This window comes from Vanellus vanellus (assembly GCF_965231255.1).
Source record: "Vanellus vanellus genome assembly, chromosome: 1".
Lineage (NCBI taxonomy): Eukaryota > Metazoa > Chordata > Aves > Charadriiformes > Charadriidae > Vanellus > Vanellus vanellus.
In genome coordinates this window covers 133,809,685-133,834,154 of record NC_138905.1, presented here as the reverse complement: position 1 = coordinate 133,834,154, position 24,470 = coordinate 133,809,685, and the positions used below count along the sequence as shown (strand labels likewise).

At 43.5% G+C, this 24,470-nt stretch overlaps 1 protein-coding gene across 1 annotated transcript in view; it reads left to right on the top strand.

Moving 5' to 3' along the window:
- Nucleotides 1-24,470, top strand: part of PHEX (phosphate regulating endopeptidase X-linked) — a gene marked incomplete at both ends in the record, with an annotated part of 113,198 nt that overhangs the window by 14,212 nt on the left and 74,516 nt on the right. Inside the window, 6 exons of the mRNA XM_082492536.1 lie at nt 9,095-9,181; nt 10,261-10,487; nt 14,383-14,451; nt 16,654-16,770; nt 23,078-23,161; nt 23,465-23,610. Of these exons, the coding sequence (XP_082348662.1) occupies nt 9,095-9,181; nt 10,261-10,487; nt 14,383-14,451; nt 16,654-16,770; nt 23,078-23,161; nt 23,465-23,610 (730 nt within the window). The remainder of the gene's footprint in view (nt 1-9,094; nt 9,182-10,260; nt 10,488-14,382; nt 14,452-16,653; nt 16,771-23,077; nt 23,162-23,464; nt 23,611-24,470) is intronic.

Sequence of the window (24,470 nt, the reverse complement as noted above, 5' to 3'; positions counted from 1 at the left end):
GTTGCGAGGGAGCGTAAATCACATCTTTCAACAATGTATTTTCTTATTTTGGAAACCTGGAAACAAACTTTTATTTAAAAAACAATTATTTGCAGCTTACTTATTGTAAAGAGGACCCTAGACACTGCGCATGTCAGACTGCGCACCAGACACCTGAACTAGCACGAAGCACTGCAGAACAATTAGCAGAACTGGTAGTTTACCAAAATAAGTAAATTTAGGTTAGTTCATATTTTAGGGAAACCTCAACAACTAAGTATTGCTATCAATTGTTAATAGAGGAAATGGGTTGTACTGTACGCTAAAATTGCATAGCAGGATAAATTCTCAGAAGAACTTGTGTTTTAAAGGCAATTTAACCAAACCTTGAAGTTATGTATTTGAAATTGGTTTACTCTGGTGTCAGAAGAGAGCTGTAAGTAGGCTTCTGCGCCCTACACTGAGGTTTGTCTCTGTGGTGTTTTCCAGACAGGCCACAACTTGCTCTGCTCTTCTCCCCAGGCTTCTAGATGCAAAGCAGCTCTGAAATGGAAGCCGGGCAGGTGCACTAGTGTGGGAGTTTGACCTGTGCTAATAAACCTCCTAAGAGGGATAAAGTTGTACTGAAACATTAAACGCTGCGTCCCACAGCAGGAGATGTCCATGTCTTTTTCAGGAGAGTGCTCTGAGAGAGAATAAGAATAATCTTGCCTTTACTATACTTGACTCGTTCCAAAGAAATATGTAAAGCTTTGAAATATGTCTGTTAATTCTGTCACTTCCTTTTAGAACATACATATGTGTGTGTATATATCTACACATACTCTTCACACTCCCCTCTGTACTCCTCTCCAGCTATAGGGGTCAGGCTTCCAAACTGAGGAGAACAAAAATATATATGTCAGAATTTCTTCTTTGACAGTCTTGTAACCTGGACTGTTTGTGTTGCAGTCTATAAACTCATATCTTCATGCAGCAAGGCAGGGAAGTTGCCGTTGGTCAAGCGATCACAACAGTCTTATGTATAATTTTAGATGCTGTGGCCAGTGCTTTAATTTTGAGGTTAGAACACTGTGCCCTTCATAGGCCTTCATCCATAAAACATTAGCACTGCCAGCTCTCCTTCCCTTAGCTTCAGGCTCAGAAAAAAAGGAATTGGAAACCAGATACTCTAAACGAACGTCAGCTGACCCCAAACCATTCTGAAATAATCACTCTTGGAACATGTAAGCTCACATTACTGTAATTAAGACTGTACGTTTGTCTAGCTGTGATTTCCGTAACAGCAGCGTGGTTCTGAAGTTGTTTTTGCGTGCCCTTTGGCAGCCTGGCCAAATCATCGCTCCGCAAACTTACTCGACTTGACTTCTTAAACCTGGTGCACTGGGAGTTTGAAGAAAGGGCAATGTCTTCAGGATACAGCTGGAGCTCTTAGATACCCTCAGTGGCACAAGTGCAGCTGGCTACTTGGGTTTTAGGGGTTACGGTTGGTTTTTAGGAACTCTTTAGCCATAGCTCTTTAGTGTGAAGAAAGTACGGGATTAAAGGGTTAGACGTTCTTAATGAGGACTAGATTAATCATAATTATCTTATGGCTCAGGAACCTCAGGGAATGATATTCTGCACACAAATGTTGTGTGTTTGGTTTGATTGCCAAACCCAAACCAAGGTTTGAGTAGGTTTTTCTCTGCTTTTAAGCTGAAATTCCTCACAGGACATCCTTAAAACATCCTGCTGCTGGCATCAGAGGGTCCCCTGCAGATTTCCAAAAGATAACTCAGGTTTTGTTTCTTCACAGAGGTAGCACATAATAGTGCTGACCTGGGAAAGAAACAAAGCTTGTGACTGATAGCTAGAGATGGGTGAACACCTCTTTTTAATTATTCTTGTCATCAGTTTAGAAACCTGACGCCTATAGCAGCATGGCAGCATAGAGGGGAGGGTGAAGAACAGAGCCTTTATTGCTCAAGAATTGAAAGAGAAATCCACCTTCTCTGTCATCAGGTATTTGCAAAGAAACTCCCTTTCCACAAGCAGAGTTTCTGCATTTTGGTCTAAGAAACTGAAGAAGTTCATAAACATGCAACATGGAGCAAATATGTGGTTGCTAGCTACTGCTAGCCAAAGGGAGGTCATGCTGTTGCATAAGGCTTTGATAGGGCCTTACTGCGGACATAGTTGATGACAGAGCATCTTCTGCCTTTGGCCCAGTGAGTGAGTAGGCATGGGTTCCTGGGAAGCCCTTGGGCTGCTTTCTGGATCCATTCCTGAAAACAGTGCATTACAATTTGCTTTCAGTTGTAGTACTGAGCATCATCTGGGCAATGCTGAGCAACTCCCACTGTCACAGATTTCAGGGGTTGAGGGGCATTCACCACCTCCAAAGGATCAAGCTCTTTGGGTGGCTGGATCCAGGTCAGCAAGCTTTATGCTCATAAAGGAGCACTGTTCCAATCAGTAGGATTCTAACATGAGTTAGATAAGGAGGAATTAATCCTCTGTGGCTCACTTTCTTTATCTGCAACAATGGATAATGGCTGTATCTCCTTGGTCCCACGTGTCTAAGAGTGCTTTGAGATCCTTATCCTAAATGTATAGAGTGCAATGCGAGGAGTAACCGTTAGATTATCTCCTGTGACCTTTCTTGTATCACAGACAATTACATTACCGATGTAGTGCCGCTCAATAGCTTGCACTGGGATAAAACATAATTCACGTTGGGCTAAAGCTTATCTTCCAAAAAAGCATCAAGTCTTGAAGACGTTAAGGGGCAGAGAAGCCACTATCTCCTCTGGTTGCTTGGCTCCAGTGGTTAATCACTGTCACTGCTGAATTTGTCTTCATCTTCCAACTGTTGGATTTCATTCTGCCTTTTTTTCAATAGACTAAAGACCACTTTGGCACCAAGCATTTTCTATTGGTGAAGAACTTTCATACTGTAATCCCATCACCCTTCCACCATCTCTTGTAAGAGAAATCGTACTCCGTCACTGCATGGGCATGGCTTCTCCCCCTGTCCCCACCCCCCCACTTCTATTTCTCAATCCACTCCACCCAAAGAAAAGCCCAAATGTTTGTGATGTTTTTCTGCACTCTGTCCAGCTGCTCAACACTATTTTTAAAATATGGGCAGCCGAAGGGCAGGTAGCGTTCCAGTCTGTCTCACCAGCCTGTGTACAACAATAAGATCATCTCCCCACTTCGATACTTCTGTGTTTTTGCTATCTAAGACTGCTGTTTGCTTTAGCATTGCCCTGGGAGTTCATACTGAGTTACTTGTCTGCTTCTAGCTTTTCAACTCCTCTAGGGTTACAACTTTCCAGGAAACGGGATGTCCCCTTGGGGTTCTTGTGCAGCTTTTTTTTTATTATTTTCTTGTTTAAAGTCCGAGCATATTCTCACTGGGATATTTGCACGTGCAGTTGTTTTTCTTCAAGATGCAAAACATTGTCATATATTTCAGATCATTGTCATATCAGATATGTGCGAACACTTCAGTTTGCATTTTCCACATACAGCAAATGTTTCTAAAAGGATAAGGGCAAAAATGAATGGAAAAAAATGCTACTATCTTTACTAGCACAATATATTCTCCATACCTAAGGTTGGAAAGTGCAGAGAAAGCTTACGTTTTTCTCTCTAGAATAAGAAATAAGCTTAGTGCACCACAGTCTCTCTCATGAATGCGACTCGACTGCGCATGTAGAAAACTGTCTGATAGCATACAGAATATACACAATCTTCAGATAAATTGAATCACTATTCCTAATCTGAATTAATGGTATGCATGTTTCTTCTCCCTGCAAATCTGGCCGTACAATCCCTTTTTCATGTACTCCAAGTCAGAAGAGAGAAAGGTACAGGATTTCTCAGTGCCATAAATAAAATACGGTGGTTGAAAACCAAAGTGAAGCTGTGTGAAACAGTAGGCTGGAAAATCAACAAGGGCTAGAAATGGAAAGTGAGATTAAAGGTAACACTTAGCCACAAGACTATCCTTAGCAGTTTCAGAATAGTATGCAGTTAAACAAACACACGCACACACTAGCACAGCTTACTTCGTAAAGTGCCTTGCTCTCACTTTTAACAGCAGATGATTGCTATTTACTGTAGGGTAGTGAACCACAGGAAGTTTGCCTTTTTTAGCCCTCTTGCCCTGGAAAAGCACCGTCTGAAGGCAACTCAGTATAAACCTCCTTCCTTCCTTTCCTGACCCCGGCTCCCCGCCCCCCCAGGCTGCGACTTTTTTTTCCTTAACTGGCTGTCTGAGCATCTACCAGTCAGACAGCTGAGCATCGTTCCCAGCTATGGCGTGGTTTTTTGTGGGCAATGCCGAGTCTTTGTGTTTCGTACAAGAGCCAGGGAGAGCAGTGATGCAAACCCGCCCCACCTGGGCTGCCAGAAGGACAAGAACTTTGATTTGCCACGAGAACCTCCCTGCCCTCAGCTCCCGGGTAGAGGAAAATGAATGATGAAGCAATTTGCAACCTCAGAAAGTTTAGGATATCACCAACACCTTTAACCAGGTTCTGACTGTGCAAACGGTAGTTGCTTGATGAGATGATTTATGTTATTTCAGTGCTGCGGAGTGGAATTGCCAATAGGTTTTGACACTTGCCATAACTAAGTTTTATGTGAAGGGAAACGTAAATCTTGCATCTGGGCATCCTGTGCGTACGGAAACATGGACAATGAGGTGCTAAGATCAGTAGCGTGGGCCGAGATCCCTTTTATCCCAAAGAGAATGACTTTGGAATTAATTTGAAAACAAAGGAAGTAAAAGACGTGACTGAAGAAGAGCTGCTTTGCTAAAACAGCCATTGAAATGTGTACTTTGCGTTTGGCTGGGGAAACACGATCACAGACTTTGTATTCAAGGTGGCATAAGATATGCTGGTTCCCTCTGCTTGTCCTGGTGGCTTTTGGCTATGATATTTGGCTTGGCATTTGCGGCAGGGTAGTGTTGTAAGTCAGTAGCAGCAATAAGTGGTTAAGTTGTGGTTGCTGTTAGTAATAATCCTGTGCTCTTCCAGAGGGTTGTAAATCAGCTCAGATTGTGGTTTTTTTTTAACCTCTTCAGCTAGATTGCCATTCCATCTCTAGCACTGCAACATTTAACTGAGAGCTAGGAAATGAACTATTATTTCAAGTTTTTGGTTTTGTTTTTGGTGTTGTATTTTTTTTACATATTGTTGGAGTGCTGTGTGTTTCCTGGTCAAAGCCATTTGTTCCTAAAAATTCTTATTTAAAGATAAAGCTAAAAGACGCTGATCGAAGCTGGATAAAATTTTTTTCACAGTCAGTGAATCTGGTGAAGGATATATTTTTTAGTCTATTGAAACCGTCTAAAGATTCAAGTTGCAATCAGTTATGTTTGGAGTCCTAAAATGGAAGATTACTTTAGGGAGTCAGAGCTTTTCATTTTGAAACAAGAAAACTGAGTTAAAAAAAACAAACAAACAAACAAACAAAAAACCAAACAGAAAAAAGCTGCATGAAGAATAAACTCAATGTCCTTCTTTGCCCTGAATGAGCTGCTTTAGTCAAGATACTGGTAACCCTGATCTCCCTAACTTGGCCACAGTTTTTAATTCCAGCCACTGGATTTTAGAAAAAACTGTTAGACTGAACTTCTCAGTGGATTTGCATGAATACACACAATCCCCTCGTGAGGGGTGAGAGCAGGCGTTTGGAAAGGTGGAGTAGGGAACTCAACAGCAGGTCTGTAGGTATCTCACCAGGCTGAACATTAACTGATCTGGGGTGGTCTTTCTCTTCCTGTCCCTTGGAAGACCTCGTAACTTTTGCTTTCATTCTGGTGTCCAAACAGAAAATATCTGAAGCCGTTAAATTTTTTCAAGGTGGAAAGGCAGTCCTCCCAGCCAGCTATAGTTAGAAGCTGAATTTCGGCAGAGGGGCTGGATTTGCTCTCTGTTGGTCACCAGCTGGCATTTGCCTCAGTGTGGTTGAGCGCCTGAAATGCCACGTCGCACATCAAGAGATGGAGCGCTGTTCAGAGAGTGCCTCTCTGTGCTGGGGAGAGCGCAGGATAGCCCCGAGGTAGGTCTCTTCAACTTGCAGAGCTCCTCGGAGAGCGGAGACTGTTGAGCTGCAGCCCTTCAAAACGCTGCACTGCAGAGCTCAGCGTGCACCGATCCACACGATTAGAGATGCTCAGTGCAGGAGGGGGCTGTCGCAGCCTGCTACTACGGCCAGGCTGCTCACAGTACCTGACATTGCTAATTTAAAGATAGCTTGATGCATCTCCATTGATTTCAATCACAGTATTGACTTCCTTTCCATGGATACAGCGACCCGTAGATAGACTAATTGATTACCCGTGTTTTTGATTAGTATGCATCGCTTCACGCCTTTTCTTGCTTTTCTTCTTTAAGAAGAATTTAAATACTCAAGGACACGTAACATCCACATGTATTTGTGAATTAAATAAGAAGTGAATTTCTAAACCTCGTATTTAGATTTTATACTACCTAATGCGGTAATCAAGTGGAGGTGACCAGTGCTCCAGGTTTGAGCTTCTAAATATTTGTGAAAACTTGAGACTAAGGCTGAGGAACCTCTATAGCCTAAAGAGCACTCATGGATCACATCCCCAGTTTCACTGTCCACAGGATTCAACCATTTATTAAGGCTTTCATGTTTGATCACTGGATTTGATGTCATCAGAATCAAAAAATTTTATTCATAAAATGAAGAATTCTGAGCAACATGGCAGCATCTACCCCAATCATTCTTTGCAATAATGCAGGGACTGTTACAGCTTCGTTCTGTCACATAATGAGATAGCTTGATGGGAAAACACCAGGTCTGATTTTAACAGGATTTTATGTAGGTGTATTCCTAGAGTTTATTTTATTTTATTGGATCTCATCCTCTGTATCTCTCCTGAGCTTTAGCTGGGCTTTAGCTGTTGAATTTTATTAGCTTCAAAATTTCATGGCTGTGAAGCTCATTGGCAAGGAACAGAAGTTATTGGAATGGCTTTAATAGGAGTGTATTTTTTCATCCTTAGTTTTATGGAGGTTTCATTTATAGTTTCTTTTAAAATGCCATTCTTAAAACATGAATAGGTCTGATTATTCTGCTAAGAGCTGTGCACACTGAAGATATGTGTCAATGATTGGCATTATATTGTATTTAACAAGCTGAGAAATATTAACAATTTGAGGATTTGAAATCAAAGCTATTGGGAATCCTTTCCAGCAGTATTTTTAGGAAAAATCTTATCCATAACTAAAAGTGAATGATCTCATTACATCTCTCAAGGATCCAAGCAAACAAGTTGGGTGGGTTTTTTGTTGTTCTGGGGTTTTTCAGTTTTTTGGGTTTTTCTTTTTTTTTTTTTTTTTTTTTTTTAAGGAGAAAAGCAATTGGAGGGAGAGAACAAATGGCATTTGCTCATCACTGGGTATTCTTTGACTAATAAACACTTTGAGGTCAGCAGTATGGTCCCCTGAGTGCTCACATGAGCGCAGGTGGGGAATATCTGAGAGGTGCGGCATGGCAGGTTCTTCAGGGTGCTAGGGAAATCCTGCGGAATAAGTGTCTTCAAATCCTACCGCCAGCCCTGAGCTCCTAATACTGAGTGGAACAGCACAAACCCAGACTGTTGTCAGCTACAGAATCTAGTGGTGTCACCCAGCTGGGCTTTTGTCTCCTGTGAGGGGTGACATTGGAGAGAGGACTCTGGAGAGCTGCTGGGAAGGGCAGGGGCTGGAGAGCGAGCAGCAGCCCGTTTGCAGGAGAGCACTGCTCTCGGACGGCAGCAACGCCACCTCTTCAGCACTCTGCATCACCCCAGCCAGTACTGGCAGAGAAGAACGTTGTGTTGACACCTGATAAAGCTCCGTGTGGAAGAGGTTTGGTTTTGCCATGGCTGGTGTTATGAAGTCCCAGTGGCCTGCCAAAGCAAAGGGCCACCGGGACTTTTGCGTTGCGCTTTGTTCCTCCTTTTTGTGCGGGGCAAGCTTCTTAGCTCAGGCACAGCACCGCACAAAGCTGACCTGCACTGTGCCTTTGCTCGTTTGAAACCCAGAGCACTGGGGAGTATGGTATAGAGAAGGCACTCTTGAATATTTCAAAGCTTTTTGGCTCTGCCTGAGCATACAACAGGAGGGACTTTGGATGGTTCCAGCAAAGCCGCTCTCTCCAATGGTCCCAGTAACTGCAAGGTAATGCTGTGCAAGATGTGTTTGGGTCTTCAAAACCAGGTGAGGTCCGACAGGGTTTTCTAGCTCCGTTTCTGTGCTCTGCCTTAGTACTGCCCTGCACCTCTTGGCCGTGGAAGTGCTCGTGCTGTGCTGCACCTGAGCAGATGGATCTCACTGAAGCTAAGCTCCCTCTGTGTTTAGCTCTAGTATATGTATCTGCAACTGCATCATGGCCGATTTACAACTGGGATAAAATGGCTCGAGGCAGATGAGATTCAGATGCGCTTTTCATGCTACTTCACTTCCATGACATAATGTGAGGAATGCAAGGAAGGTAGAGAGATGACAGCTTAGAAAAGCTAGTTTGGCTTTCAGGCACCAAGGAGGTTGACACCTATAGCGTGGGGGAGCTATACAGTGCAGCTTTTCAAATAGTAGTTGGACACTTGGCCTTCCGTGTCATTTACAAGTCTGAGGTTGTGTGCGTTTGACAGACAACAGGGCAGTTCTCTGTTGCTTTCTTTCAGCAGCAGCAGAGCTGGTAAAAGTGAAGACCAGCTGTCTTGCTCCTGGGATCCTGGTACCTTCTCTGTTAGACCCCAGTTTCATAACGTACCAGCACCAGAGGCTGAGCCACTTGAAAGAATTCCCGATTCCCTGTCCCCTCGGTTTGCTGAGGGTGGCTCTTTTATGAGGATGAGTAAAAAGCATTATCTGTCAACTGGCTTTACATCAGTTCTGTTAAAAATAAATAAATAAATAATTATTCTCTCTTGGTGATCGAAAAAAGTGCAATTGTGTCTGTGTTACTGCTTAAGAAAATACATGTGGAACCTCATCCTTAATTAAACAAATGCTATAATTAAAGCAAATGCTGAGACAGGCAAACAGACAGATCCCACATTTTCCAGTGTATTGAAAAAAAATTTCATTTATTTTTTCAGCATTGCTTGAGAAACCCATCAGCAAGAGACGAGACAGTGAAGCTGTACAGAAGGCCAAGATCCTTTATGCGTCCTGCATGAATGAGAGTAAGTGGCCTGATTTGAGAGGGACGCATATGCGTTACCTGTGTTTGTAAAGGCAGGCTTTTTTTCTCTCTGCTGAGCTCTGTGAAGCTTTGTGCAGACGCACAGATTTCGCTGATTTGGACTCGACTGAATGCAGAGGTCTCCTACACATTTCTGAAACTGGCTGTTGAGACTGAGGTACACCAAGGCACGAGAAGTCAGTTTTACAGAGACCTCTGCTTGTCAGGGAACTGTGAGGGGATATTTATCTGTGCAAAAGGATGCCAAAACCGTGCCCGGGGATTGTGGTCGTAGTGCCTGGTAAATCAGAAGAGCCCTCTGACGAAATTCTCATACACTTTCGAGAGCCGGTTGCTCAGCACCTTCTACTTTTCTCTAAATCCATTTGATCAAAACACAGAGCTGGGTATAGACAGCCCGGGACTCTTTATCTTCGTGTTGTCTGCACGTCAAGCAAGTTTGGACGGGCACCACTATAGCCACATTTGCAGAGTGCTTTTCCTGAGCTTGTAAACGTTGCTATAAGGTGATGTACACTAGGTTGGGGCACATCGCTACCTTTATGTAGGTGCATGGGTGAAAGGTGAGTTGGGAGGGAGTGGGCTTCATCCTTCATAGTGCCCTTTGTCCTTCTGACTCTTTCAGACTTTATTTCCTACGCGGTTTTCTTCCAGCACACCCTGAGACTGACTGTCAGCAACTGAGACAGCCTGCCCTGCAGCCTTGGTGCCGAGACACCGACCCCTCTAGCTTTGGCTGTGTACAATAACCCCCTCTCAGAAACAGTGAGGTTTCCGTGCTTGTTCCTAAGGGAGGAATGTTTATTTAATTGACTTAATTCCGGCCCTTGTCTTTTTTGAAAGGCACCGATTTGCCTCTCTTCTTCTTGGTGCAGATAAACTGGGTTGGACTCCCGCACGCTTCTGTGCTCACAGGCAGAGCAGAGGCTGTGGGTTTCAGCTATTGTGTTTCATCTTGCCTAGAAATCGATCAACGCCAATAAATCTTTGTGTCTTGTGTGGCTGCTGCTGGATTTGAATTGTCTGGAATGTAATTGTTGTCACACTTCGACATTTCAGATAAAATTGAAAAAGCCGACGTGAAACCCCTGTTAAGTATACTGAGGCATTCGCCCTTCCGCTGGCCTGTGCTGGAATCCAACATTGGACCCGAAGGGCTGTGGTCAGAAAGGAGGTTTAGCTTAGTCCAAGCCTTGGCAACTCTTCGTGGTCAATACAGTAACTCTGTCTTCATCCGTTTATATGTGGCTGCTGATGACAAAATCTCCCATCGGTATATCCTGAAGGTACAATAGAGCATGTCTAATAGGTTACTTTGCATGGTATTTTGTGGTTGCGTTTTTTTTAAAAACATGTTTACATGCCAAATGTTTACACTTGAATATCGTTGCTATCATCTACTGACTTACAGATGTACATAGGTGCCAATTTGTGGGAATATGGAAACCACTAGGAACCACATGCTATTGAAAAACATATCTGTACGGGATATTTTCTCCTTTCAAATGGCATAAAAACGTAAAATATGTTCCCAGTGGACCAATGTCCAGGGTCTCTGTGCTGAAAATGACAGAGGGGGATATCTAGTCCTGAGGGTGCTGCTTATGACTCATCAGTTGCATGAAGAATGTTTTTTGTCTGTGAAGATGAAGAATCGTGCATCAGTAGCAGATATTTTGAACTTGTGTTATTTTTCTTGAGATGGAAACCCGTTATCTTCTGCTTATACAACACCTTATGTCCTGGTTTGAGGTAAAACAGAACCAATTTTGTTCAGTAACTTCGCTTCTTAGCTGGGCCTCTTCTAACAACTGAAATTAACTGCATATTGTGCAGACAGTGTTCACTCTCTCAGAGTGATAAGACCAATTGTTTATAGCTGATGCCCAGGCATGGTAAGCAGAGAGGACCTTGCTTATACTTATTGCCATAACAGCCAAGGCCAACCAACTTTGTTATTTGCCACGTTGGAGGGTCGGAAGCGGAAAAGCATAGTGGGGTCCCACCTGGAGGGAGGAGCGGACAGGACAGGTGACCCAAAACTGACCAACAGGGTATTCCATCCCATCTGCCTCATGCTCAGTATAAAAGCTGAGGGACCAAAGGGTCACGGGCTCTTCCTTCAATGGCCGACGTCTGAGGAGGACTCTCTCTGCCTGTGATCCCAATCCTGACTCCAGATCCGGAATCCAGTTCCCGTCCGCCACTGAGTCCAGCCTGGGACTGCCCCAGTGCCAGCCGGTGACGTGATTGTCATCTCGGGAGCTTGACACGGTTTTGTATATATTTTTCATTATTTCTTTTTATTTTATTATTAATATTTCATTAAAGTAGTTTAGTTTCTTCTAAACTCTTAAGTCTCTTTTTCCTCCTCTGCCTCTCTCTTTGTAGAGGGGTAGAGGGGAGCATCTGTCGGTCCCGTCTGGGGTCCCTCAGGTCCCCAGTGGTGGATTTGGCCTAAACCACGACACCTTACAACACAGATGTATCCCAAACACTTTTAAACCTGAAATACAGAGTTTACCTTTCTACTGCCATGCTATTGCTTTTGGACCAAAGCATTACCAGTTTGTTCACAGTGCATGGCATTACACAACAGTTTAGGTTAGTGAGAAAAAAAAACCCAAGAAATGTTGCCTCACTGTAGTCTGACAAAACCCCAGAGAGGATTATATTACTGTGAGATGTCACCATGGCAGGACTGAGTGCCTGGGCCAAATGTATTGTTGTTTCAGAAGTAGAGGTGAGTAGCCAGAGTAGACCAGCCTTCCACTGCTACAAGAAAATAGTTTATGAAGGCAAGAGAGAAGGGACAAAGAAGAAAGTTATGATGCCATTCATCACAGCAAAATAGGATCTATGATCCTCACGTTGCTAGCATCTTGGCTAGCTGTAGGAATGTAGACAAGAATACATTGTGCATTCAACTGGTATAAAATTGGAGGGTAACTTTTCCCCATCTCTAGGACATTTTGCTGAATAGTCAAGTCAACAGTATATCAACTGTTTGCTGTATTAAAGATGTCATTCTGCTAAGATGCTGTTCAGATCCTGTCAGGATTGCTTTGGCTGGAGATTTGGTTAAAAGAATGGAAACAGCAGAATCAGGAGAGGTATTTAGGTATGTCCCATCATAATATTTCAGTCCAAGTCACCTGTCAGTGAAGGGCTGGGCAGTTTTATATATATCCTTATTGCTGGTCTCTTGGAAAGGAATTACACCTAGCAGTATCTTCACTCAGTGTGCTTTGTGGCACCTAAGAATTAGGTATCTAAATAACTGAAGCACTACATGTTATGAATAATATATTATTCCGCAGGGTATTCTGTTGTTGTTAATTCAATTAAGAACTTGATCTGCGGAATGCATCAGCCAGTATTCTACTTTGTCTGTGTTTTAACAAATTCCCAGGGGTGCAGATGTACCATGGAGTATTTCAATCTGCTTATGAAAATGGCTCTATTGCAAAATTCGTTTTGTTCAGCATTGCAAAATCATGAATGGATCAGGAAAAAGTCAAAACTGCAAATAAAACTTTGTTTGGTATTCAACGTGATCTTTTTTTCTTGAGGGCTGAAGAAGTTGGTTAACTTTTTTTGTTTATTTCTCATATTTGTGCTTTCTTTGTTTCGACGGTTTGTCAAATCTAACTTTTAAGCCAGGAAAATTTGGTTGAGCATTTGATGCAACAATCGCATAACTGAAATAAACCAAATAATCTGGAGTTAACGATTACCCGGACACACATACACAAAGCATAGAAGTATATTCTTTTTGCTTCAATATGCTGAAAAAGGAAGATGATACTGTTTTTCGAAGAATCAGAGTTGCACTGAGCATCACAGCTGCTCTCCTTCCAGTGGGTGATTTGTTTTATTTGTTTATGGTGTATTTTAAAGATTGAGAACATCAGCTGGTAGAGGAAAAGATGAAATCTATTCATTCATTTTAAATTCTAAGTTGTATTTATTTAGGTAATTTTTACAAATGTAGAAAACGTGAAATATAAATGGTGTAGGATTTAGATTAAAAAAAGACGTGAAATTGTATGAATAAATACAATCTCTCTTCATTAGACTTATCTTTTAGAAACAAATACAGCATCAAAAAAATAATTTTAGAACATCAAAACTGTTGTTTCTGCTCCAATCAGTATCTTGTTCAGAGTTTGAAAGCTGGTTGAATTATGTTTTCAGCTTTGGCTTCCATACCTTAACCTAACCTTACCGCATTGAAATGTTTTGGGGAATCTCAGTTTCCAGAAGTAATTTGAAGATATATGCTGCGCTATGAGTTTTGCCTGGTTAGCGACTTGAAGCAGTATGCAAATACTCCCACGTAGTCATTTCACTCAAAAGACTCAGTGCAGATCTCAATGAACTTTGAGGACTGATTTAGAAATTACCTTGAGGACCTTATTCCAATATTAGGGTGACTGTAGACCAACAAATTTGATCTGTGTTTAGATCAAAAAGATAAGTGAAAGTCAAAGATCCACCTGGATATGTCAGACATCTTTAGCTAATGTACTGGAGACATAACGATTTCCTCTGCATTGATGCAATCATTTCTGTGGCTGGTATCCAGCTGTTTCAGTACATCCATTCAAAAAGCCAAATACAGCAGTCAGTGCTGGTCTAGAGTGAAGCTCAGAAGCGTAACCTCAGTTTCAGTCAAAGAAGGCTAACGATGCTTTCCAGATACACAGCAGCTAACTTGCTCCTGCACCTAATGGGCATTTGGTCCATACACTACTGTTTGTCTCAGACTGACCCTCGTGCCCCTGAAATATGTGTAGGATGAATGGTCGTCAGCACCAACTGTCTGATCCTGTAAACCCAGTCCTATTGCATTATCCGCTCGCCGAAGGAGCCATAAACACATCAATTATGTAGGTGATTCTTTGCTGTAGTAGGTGGCTTAGATATTGCAGGGGGCATCTGAGGCTCCCCAGATCACAGTAATGTGATTTAGGTAATGTCTTTCAGCAGTGTAGCATTTTTCTCTTGTTTTGAAATCCTGTGGAACTCAGGCTGGTGCAGTGTATTATGTATCAGATATTTACACATATCGACCATAATTGCCAGCAAACCATAGACCCTTCCAAGGTTGCTTATAGGGCTACCTTAGCATTCTAATAAATGTACCTATTAAATGCTGGTTCTTGTTATTTTTAACAGCTCGACCAAGCAAGCCTCTCTCTTGCATCTCGAGAGGACTACCTAGAAAACACCACAGAGGCCAAATCTGTAAGTACTATTAACTGGAAATCAGTGACCATTTTTCTCCTTGGTTTTTTTCATTGTTGCTTTTGTTTTGTTGAGCTCCATACTGAGAAAGGGTTGTGGTTTGTTTGGATTTGGATTTTTCAGGATATCTTCTATCAGAAAACACCACCACTACAAGCACGACTACCACAAACACAGAATCACAGAATCACCAGAGTTGGAAGGGACCTCGAGAGATCATCTAGTCCAACTCCCCTGCCAAAGCAGGATTGCCCAGAGCACATTACTCAGGACTGCATCCAGGCGGGTCTTGAAAATCTCCAGGGAAGGGGACTCCACAACCTCCCTGGGCAGCCTGTTCCAGTGCTCTGCACAGTGCTTTGCACACTCTTGCAAAGTTTCTCAAATAAAGATTTTTGTAAGATTTGGGGTCTTCCCTGCTTTTCTTCCCCCTTGGAAGGGGTCTCTGGACTTCATCTTGTCCTACCCCTCTGCTCAAGCAGGGTTGACCTCTGGAGCATACTACTGGTGGCTGGCCTCCAACTGGACTTTGTGCTGCTGAGCACAACCCTCTGGACCTGATCACTCAGCTTGTTTTCAATCCACCTCACTGTGCACTACTCTAACCTGTACTTTTTCAACCTGGTGAAGAACAACAACTGCTTTCCCCTCATCCACCAAGATATTAATGTAATTGTAGAAGGTTATCAGGCTGGTTAAGTGTGATTCCTCCTTCATAAATCCATGCTTACTGCTCCTGATCATCTTGTCCTTCATGTGTTTGGAAATAGTTTCCAGGAGGATTTTCTCCGTCACCTTCCCAGGGATTGATATGAGGCCGACTGTTTTGTAGTTCCCTGAATCTTCTTTCTTGCATTCCTTAAAGATAGGGGTGATACTTGGTCTCTTCCAGCCTTTAGGAACCTCTCCCAATAGCTATGACCTTCCAAATATTATCCAGAATGGTATCAGCCAGCTCCCTCAGCACTCATGGGTGCAACCTATCAGACTCCCGGGTTTACTTATGTCCACATCGCTCTCTAATCTGATCCTCTTCCACTAAGGATAGACCCTCCTTGCTCCAAACTTCCCCTCTGGTCTCAGGGGCCTAGGATTCCTGAAGTCTTACCAGTGAAGACTGGAGCAAAGTTGGCTTTGAGTGTCTTGGCCTATTCAGTGTCGTTTGCCATCCTGCTCCATTTAGCAGCTGATCTGTGTTCTCCCTAGTCTTCCTTTTGCTGTTATGTATTTGTAGAGTCTTTTCTTGTTGGTCTTCACGTCCCTTGCCAGATTCAACTTCGGGTTGGCCTTGGCTTTCCTAACCTTATCCCTGCAAAATTTGTCACCAACTCTGTACTCCTGGGTCACCTGTCTGTGCTTCTACATCTTACACACTTCCTTCTTATATTTGAGTTTAGTTAGGAGTTCCTTGTACACTCATGCAAGCCGCCTACTATCTTTGCTTGATTTTCTACTTGTTAGAATGGACCTTTCTTGAACTTGGAGGAGCTCAGATAGAGCTTCATGCATTCACACTGGTCTCTCACATAAAGGACAACTCCCCGTCCACACCTTCCCAGCCTGTCCTTCCTAAAAATCCTGTATCCATCCATTGCAGCACTCCAATTGTGCAAGTTATGCCACTGGGTTTCTGTGATCTCAGTGAGGTCATAGCCCTGTAACTCCACACAGACTTATATCTCCTCCTGTTTGTTCCCCACTCTTGCCCACCCCCAGCCTACTGGTAAGGGGGGAAATGTTGGAGAGACAGCCTTGATGCTGTGTGAGCACTGCTCTGCGGTACCCAAACCACTGGTGTGTTATCAACGCCCTTCTAGCTACCAGTACGAAGCACAGCACTGTGGGGAAAATTAACTCCACCTCAGACAGGCCCAATACACATACTTGTTGTCTAATCCCATTGTAAGAGCTGTAAATATTGTCAGTGTAATCCAGAAGTGTCATTTGCATTTCCTGAGATTTATACTCCGTGAGGCACAGCAGGTATCTCTGTCTGTCACACACAGTATGTTAACAGTGTTATTTCTCCTTTTTTCCTTGATGACAGCAGGCATCCAAGGTAAGGAAAGCACAACTTTGGTTGCTAGGGCATGAAAGTACAAAGTATTACACTCCATGCTATAGCTGGGCATTTCTGGTCTACTGCTACAGCTGTGTGCAAGCAAATCCAGTGGTCATTTCACTCTTTTTGTTTCTTTACAGTACCGAGATGCCTTTTTGCAGTTCATGATTGATACAGCAGTGCTTCTGGGCGCAAACGCTTCACGAGCCGAATCGGATATGAAGTCAGTTCTAAGACTGGAAATTAAAATCGCCGAGGTTGGTAATCTAATGTGGGATTGGAGCTAGCTTTGTTTTTTTTTAAAAAAAAGTGCAATCCTTTTTTAAAATGGAAAGCCATTATATCAACAGCCTTATCGATAGTGGTTTTTGGAAGTAGAAGGGAAGGAGCAGAACCTGATGAAGAAAGGATGAACAGTATTCCTCACCCAGTTAGTTGTTAAACTTGTTATTTTCCCTTGAGAATAAAATAATCTTCGCCAAATACTCTTGGTCACAGAATCACAGAATAGTCAGGATTGGAAGAGACCTCTGGAGATCATGTAGTCCAACCCCCCTACCCGAGCAGGGTCACCTACAGCAAGTTGCACAGGATGGCATCCAGGCGGGTTTTGAATGTCTCCAAAGTGGGAGACTCCACCACCTCTCTGGGCAGCCTGGTTCTTTAAATTGTTGATATGTCAACCAGCCTTGCTAGAGATAAGCCTGGGGGTGGCATGCTACTGTTTGAGGGACACTGTGCTAGAGAGGTCCTCTGGTCTGCCACCTCAGTGGAGGTAGGGGATGGACATCCACGTGGCAGCAAAGACACAAGAGTTATTGATGTGCTAGAAACCACGGAAGTGTCTGAGAACTGTCATGTAGGAATTAGGGCTTCTCCCCCAAAAAGGTGGTGAGACCAATAGCCCAGCTGAAGTGCATCTACACCAATGTGCTGGAAGCCGTTTTGCAGCTGGAAAACTATGATATGGTTGCAATCACGGAAACATGGTGGGATGATTCACACAGCTGGAGTGCTGCAATGGATGGCTATAAACTCTTCAGAAGGGATAGGCAAGGAAGGAGAGGCGGTGGGGTAGTCCTGTATGTTAGGGAGTGTTTTGACTGTCTATAGCTTGATGACGGTGATGGTAGGGTTGAGTGTTTATGGATAAGAATCAGGGAGAAAGCCAACAAGGCAGATATCATTGTGGGAGTCTGTTACAGACCACTCAAACAGGATGAAGAGGCAAAAGAAATATTCTATAAGCAGCTGGAAGAAGTCTCACAATTGCTAGCCATTGTTCTCGTGGGGGACTTCAACTTACCAGGTGTCTGCTGGAAATACAATATAGTGGAGAAGAAACAGTCTAGGAGGTTCCTGGAGTGTATGGAACATAACTTCCTGACACTGTTGGCGAGTGAGCCAACTAGGGAAGATGCCCGACTAGATCTGTTGTTTGCGAACAGGGAAGGACTTGTGGGTGATGTGTTGTTGGAGACCGTCTTGGGCGTAGCAATCATGAAATGATAGAGTTTTCAATTTTTGGAGAAGTAAGGAGGAGGGTTAGCAGAACTGCTACCTTGGACTTCCAGAGTGCAGACTTTGGCCTGTTTAGGAGACTGGTTAACAGTGTCCCTTGGGAGCCAGTCCTGAAGGGCAAAGGAGTCCAGGAAGGCTGGACATTCTTCAAGAAAGAAATCTTAAAGATGCAGGAGCTAGCCATCCCTGTGTGCCGTAAGATGAGATGATGGGGAAGAAGTCCAGCCTGGCTGAACAGAAAGCTTTGACTGGAACTCAGGAAAAAAAAAAGAGAGTTTATGACCTTTGGAAGGAGGGGCAGGCCACTTAGGAGGACTCCAAGGAGGTCGTGAAGTTATGCAGGGGGAAAATTAGAAGGGCCAAAGCCCAAGACACAATAAAAGACGTTTCTGTAAATATACTAGCAACAAAAGGAGGGCGATCCTCTACGGGTGCGGGGGGAAACATAGTGACAAAGGATCAGGAAAAGGCTGATGGAATTAATGCCTTCTTTGCCTCAGTCTTTAATAGTAAGACCAGTTGTTCTCAGGGTACCCAGACCTCTGAGCTGGAAGACAGGAATGGGGAGCAGAATGAAGCCCCCATAATACAAAGGGAGATGGTTAGCGACCTGCTACACCACTTAGATGCACACAAGTCTATGGAGTCAGATGGGATCCACCCAAGTGTACTGAGGGAGCTGGCGGAAGTGCTCACCAAGCCATTTTCCATCGTTTAACATCAGTCCTGGCTAACCAGGGAGGTCCCAGCTGACTGAAAGTTAGCAAAGGAGGGTCCGGGGAACTATAGGCCTCTCTGTCTGACTTCGCTGCCAGGGAAAGTTATGGAGCCAATCATCTTGAGTGCCATCACATGCCACATACAGGACAACCACGAGATCAGGCCCAGTTAGAATGGGTTTATGAAAGGCAGGTCCTGCTTGACTAACCTGATCTCCTTCTATGACAAGGTGACCTGCTTAATGGATGAGGGAAAGGCTGAGGATGTTGTCTACCTAGACTTTAGTAAAGCCTTTGACACTGTTTCCCATGACATTCTCCTGAAGAAACTGGCTGCTCATGGCTTGGATGGTCATACGCTTCACTGGGTAAAATACTGGCTGGATGGCCAGGCCCAAAGAGTGGCGGTGAATGGAGTTAACTCCAGTTGGTGGCCGGTCACAAATTATGTTCCCCAGGGCTCAGTACTGGGACCCGTTCTCTTTAATATCTTTATCAATGACCTGGATGAGGGGATCGAATGCACCCTCAGTAAGTTTGCAGATGGCACCAAGTTGGGTGGGAGTGCTGATCTGCTTGAGGGTAGGAAGACCCTACAGAGAGATCTGGACAGGCCGGATCAATGGGTTGAGTCCAATGGTGTGAGGTTCAACAAGGCCAAGTGCCGGGTCCTGCACTTGGGTCACAACAACCCCATGCAGCACTTCAGGCTTGGGGAAGAGTGGCTGGAAAGCTGCCTGGTAGAGAAGAACCTAGGTGTGTTGGTTGACAGCCAGCTGAATATGAGCCAGCAGTGTGCCCAGGTGGCCAAGAAGGCCAAGAGCATCCTGGTGTGTATCAGAAATAGTGTGGTGAGCAGGACTAGGGAGATGATCATCCCCCTGTACTCAGCCCTGGTGAGGCTGCACATAGAGTACTGTGTTCAGTTTTGGGCCCCTCACTACAAGACACTGAGGTGCTGGAATGTGTCCAGAGAAGGGCAACAAAGCTGGTGAGGGGTCTGGAGCACAAGTCTTATGAGGAGTGGTTGAGGGAACTGGTGTTGTTTAGCCTGGAGAAAAGGAGGCTGAAGGGAGACATTGCTCTCTACAACTACCTGAAAGGAGGCTGTAGCGAGGTGTGGGTCGGTCTCTTCTCCCGTGTAACAAGTGATATGACAAGAGGAAATGGCCTCAAGTTGTGTCAAGGGTGGTTTAGATTGAATATTAGGAAAAATTCCTAAAAAATAGGCTGCACACGGAAGTGGTTGAGTTACCATCCCTGGACGTATTTAAAACACATGTAGATGTGGCACTTATGGACATGGTTTAGTGGTGGACTTGGCAGTGTTAAGTTAATGGTTGGACCCAATGCTCTTAAAGGTATTTTCCAACCTAAACAATTCTAGGAATCTAAAATTTTAATGTTGGGCAGAATTTGAGTCCCTGCTGTGCAGCTACATTTTGAATACATTACCATGTATTCAAGAAGCACTCTGGGCTGATTCTCCGAGGAAGAGTCTAAAAGCAGTGCAAGACTGAGGTGGTATATTAGTGCTTGGTAGTGAGAGTGGGGTGGTTACAGCAGCACCACAGTTAGCTCCTGAGCTGCTTTCATGGGGCATCCTGGGAGAGAGGACGAGAAAGTCCATGAGTTTTAATTTAAGGAACCAACTGAATTTAGTAAAGCTAAGCAGATTTAAAACTGATGCTTGCTTCTGACCAATTTACTTGGTAACATTTTTTGCCCCGTAATTTATACATTGGGACTGTTGCAGGCTGAAGGAGCATTTCTGCTTCCCCGTATCCCTGTTTCAGTAAAACTGCTGCAGGAATCCTGCTCCAGGGAGCTGCAAGTACACTGTCATTTCCACTTCTTCTATAGCTAGAGAGAAGAGTTAGCCTCAGCATTGGGAAACCAGCAAAAGTTAGGTCTACAAGGCTTGACAGTGACTTGCAGAACTGCCAGCTGAGCCGAGTATTTCTTCATACCGCCAAGGAAAGAAGCTATCCCTTGTGAAATGCTGGGTCTCCTACTAACAGAGAAGCCTGTTGCACAGGACAGGTGATGTAGCAGATGACTTTTCCCCGTGTTCTGCTGTTGCAGTCTACAGGAGGAAAAGCAGTGATGTTTCTTAATGGTGTGTCTGTGTGCAGAATTGAGGGCCATCCACAATAGCACTAAATCAGTGTTTCCATCTCTCTGCTGAAAGAGATGTTATTTTGTCAAACCTAATTAAAGCCCAATATTCAGCTTCAGTTACCTAGACTGGGTGGACTAATGAGCAGATACTTCATTGTAACCCAGTAGACTTGAAAACCAGAAAATGTTTCTTCTGATTATCAGGGATGTGGTAAGAAGACGCATCACTACCTCTGGTAGCTCTAATGCTTTATTTAACAAATGTCTTACAGAGCTTTAATCCACAAAGTGGACTGGTGAAGTTGCCATATAAGATACCACGGATCATATAACAGCCCTTAGGATCAGTAATGCGTACCATTATGCAGCAAGCCATACTTGCTCATGGCTACCTAATTTCCCTGTAGTATGAATAATCCTCTTAAAATATATCCAGATATTAGGAATGAGTCCAGGGACATGGATTGTTGCATAAACACTAATGAGCCCAATGATTTATATAGACATCTTACTGTGATTTCAAAGGAGATACTCCTGTTTCTTACTTAGGCTTTTACTGTATCCTGTGTACCTCTGCAATTGTTTTAAGTGAATGTATATAATGGAAAAATTTTGTGCTCTGGAAGAGACAGCAAGAATACAGGGAGGATACTTTGGATATAGGAAGGACTGACATGCTTTGAGAGACCTTGTTGTGTACAAGGAAGATTTCAATTAGGTTTGAATTACTGGAGGAAAAGGAAAAGTTTTGAGAGGAAGGGAGCAAGCGGGTTCAGGAAGAGTTTAAAGATCTGTCAGATAAATGAAACTTGCAGAAAGGGAGAAGAAAGTTTTTTTTGTTGTTTGTTTCTGTGTGGCTTGAGCAATAGTAAAACCGCAGACAGTTACTGGAGCATTTTGGTTGGAGAACTGCCAGCTGTCTGGTTCGTCTGGCATCAACCTCTGTCCTCTTTAAACTGTACAGCATACACCTTGTTGGATAGGATTTACCTTAGAGTGGGGCTGTGTCGTGGTTTGGCCTCAGCCAGCAACAAAGAACCACGCAGCCGCTCGCTCGACTCCCACAGCCGTGGGAAAAAGATCAGCAGAAAAGGGCAAGAACTCGTGGGTTGAAATATTATAATTTAACAGAGCAGACAAAGGGAAGAAGAAAGAAAAACAATAACACCGGTGAAGGAATATAAGAACGCGATTACAGTATCGCCGCGAAGCGCACCGACCGGACCGGACCCGCCACAGCCCGCCCCCGAGTGGCGACTGACTCCCTCTCCCCGGCTAGCTCCTTTTATAGCTGGTCATGGGTCACGTGGTATGGAATACTCGCCTCCCCTGCCGGCTCCTGGGGGAAATTAACCCCATCCTTGCCGGAACCAGGACAGGCTGGAATTGCCATTGAGGATTCTTGCATCTCTTGAACACTGAGAAAATTTTGAGCTATATTTTGTACTTGGCTTGTTTTTCTTTTATGAACCATTCTGCCATCCTGGAATCTGAACGTCCCTTTTCAGTTATAAAAGGACTTGCTTTATATTTAGAATTTCTTTTGCTATATCCTTGGACTTTGACACTACAGATGATCCTGAGGTCTGGCTCCTCTGGTCACCCAGATGAGAGGCCTGGTTGGAGAATGCTTTAATTCGTATCTGGCCTATATACCCAATTTTCCTGCTATGGAAATCAGGATGCTGGGGTAAAATGAGGAGAAACTGGTGTATATTTGGCTCTTCCCTCAGATGGAGTCAGGCCATAGTAAGAACATGTTCAAATCCAAGAGATGAGATGTGCTTCCAGCATACCTATCTCAAATTTGACCTTTTAAGCCATACAGTTTGGAGTTGGCTTCTACCTGATGTGATGAGATGAGTAAGTGTTAATAGTCTAGGTGTGCTTTTCTCTCTTATGAATCAACATGCATTTCCTTAGTATAATCAGAGCTAAAATTAGTCTCATATGTTCAAAGAAGGCATGCAGCTTATTAAATTCCCCAGTAATGAGTTAAACTGATAATGAACTGTGTTCCATTACTCCTAGTTAAATGCCATCCTCAGAAAGGGAAGTTAATGCCTTGAATGCTTGGAAAACAGGTGGTGAGATATTTCTGCACTGGGATTATGATGGACAGTAATGACGTTAAAGCAGGTCCCTGCAAGATAATCCTTGTTTTGATGGTTTTTGTTTTCTGTTTGTTTTTTTTTTCCCCTAGATCATGGTTCCATATGAAAATCGAACAAGTGAGGTGATGTACAATAAAATGAACGTATCAGAGCTTAGTGCCATGATTCCACAGGTTGGTTGGGGATAATTGCAAAATTACTCTTTTAACATATATAATTAAAATTGTCGTTAGCGCACAGAGCAGCATGTTAAATGAATATCGTTAGGAATGTGTGTACTCAATTACAATATATGTTCTTTTAAATGCAGTTACAACTTTACTGAGGTTTGAAAACACATGTAATGACAAAGTGCAATAGTTTCTAAATTTTTAGTAAGTAAAACTTTGAAACCCTTTGTCTCAAAGGTGCAACTTAGTTAATAAGTAACCTCTCTTCACGATCTGCTTTAACCAGCCTTCTCTTTGTCATTGCAGTTTGACTGGCTGGGATACATCAAGAAGGTGATTGACACCAAACTCTATCCTGAGCTCAAAGATATAGGTCCTTCAGAAAATGTGATTGTCCGTGTTCCCCAGTACTTCAAAGATTTATTCAGGATACTAGAAAATGAAAGGAAAAAGTAAGGATCCTATGATGGTTTCACCCACACTTGTGAGGGGACATCAAATGCTGGGCTTTTCATGTGTTTTTCAGATGCTTCAGATATTCTTGGAATCAAGTCTCCAGGCAAAAGGTCTGTTTCATTTTGTCTGAATGAGCATATAGATATTAGCTTGTGTGCAGCGGGAGAATTCGCAGTTTCACCACCTTTCTTTTTTATGGAAAACACAGGTTGCAGAAAAGCTGCTCTTTGCAGATGCATTCAGCATCTCTTACTTGTATAGGGTCTTGCATCTTGTGGAATCATTTACACCTGTAGAACATAGTTGTAAAATGCAGGTAGCTCAGATTAAACATAGTAGATGTCCAGAGAAGCGTGTCCAGAGAAGGGCTACAAAGCTGGTGAAGGGTCTGGAGGACAAACCTTATGAGGAACGACTGAGGGATCTGGGGTTGTTTAGCCTGGAGAAGAGGAGGCTGAGGGGAGACCTTATCACCCTCTACAACTACCTGAAAGGAGGTTTTAGAGAGATGGGAGCTGACCTCTTCTCCCTGGTGACAAGTGATAGGACAAGAGGAAACGGGTTCAAGTTATGTCAGGGCAGGTTTAGATTGGATATTAGGAAGCATTTTTTCACTGAAAGGGTTATTAAACATTGGAATAGGCTGCCCAGAGAGGTGGTGGATTCACCATCCCTGGAGGTGTTTAAGAAAAGGGTAGATGAGGTGCTTAGGGACATGGTTTAGAAGCGGTGGTGTTTTTATCAGGGTAGGTTAACGGTTGGACTTGATGATCTTAAAGGTCCCTTCCAACCTCACTAATTCTATGATTCTATGATTCTATGTGCTTTGCACAGGGAAGCAAGACAGCTCTGGCCA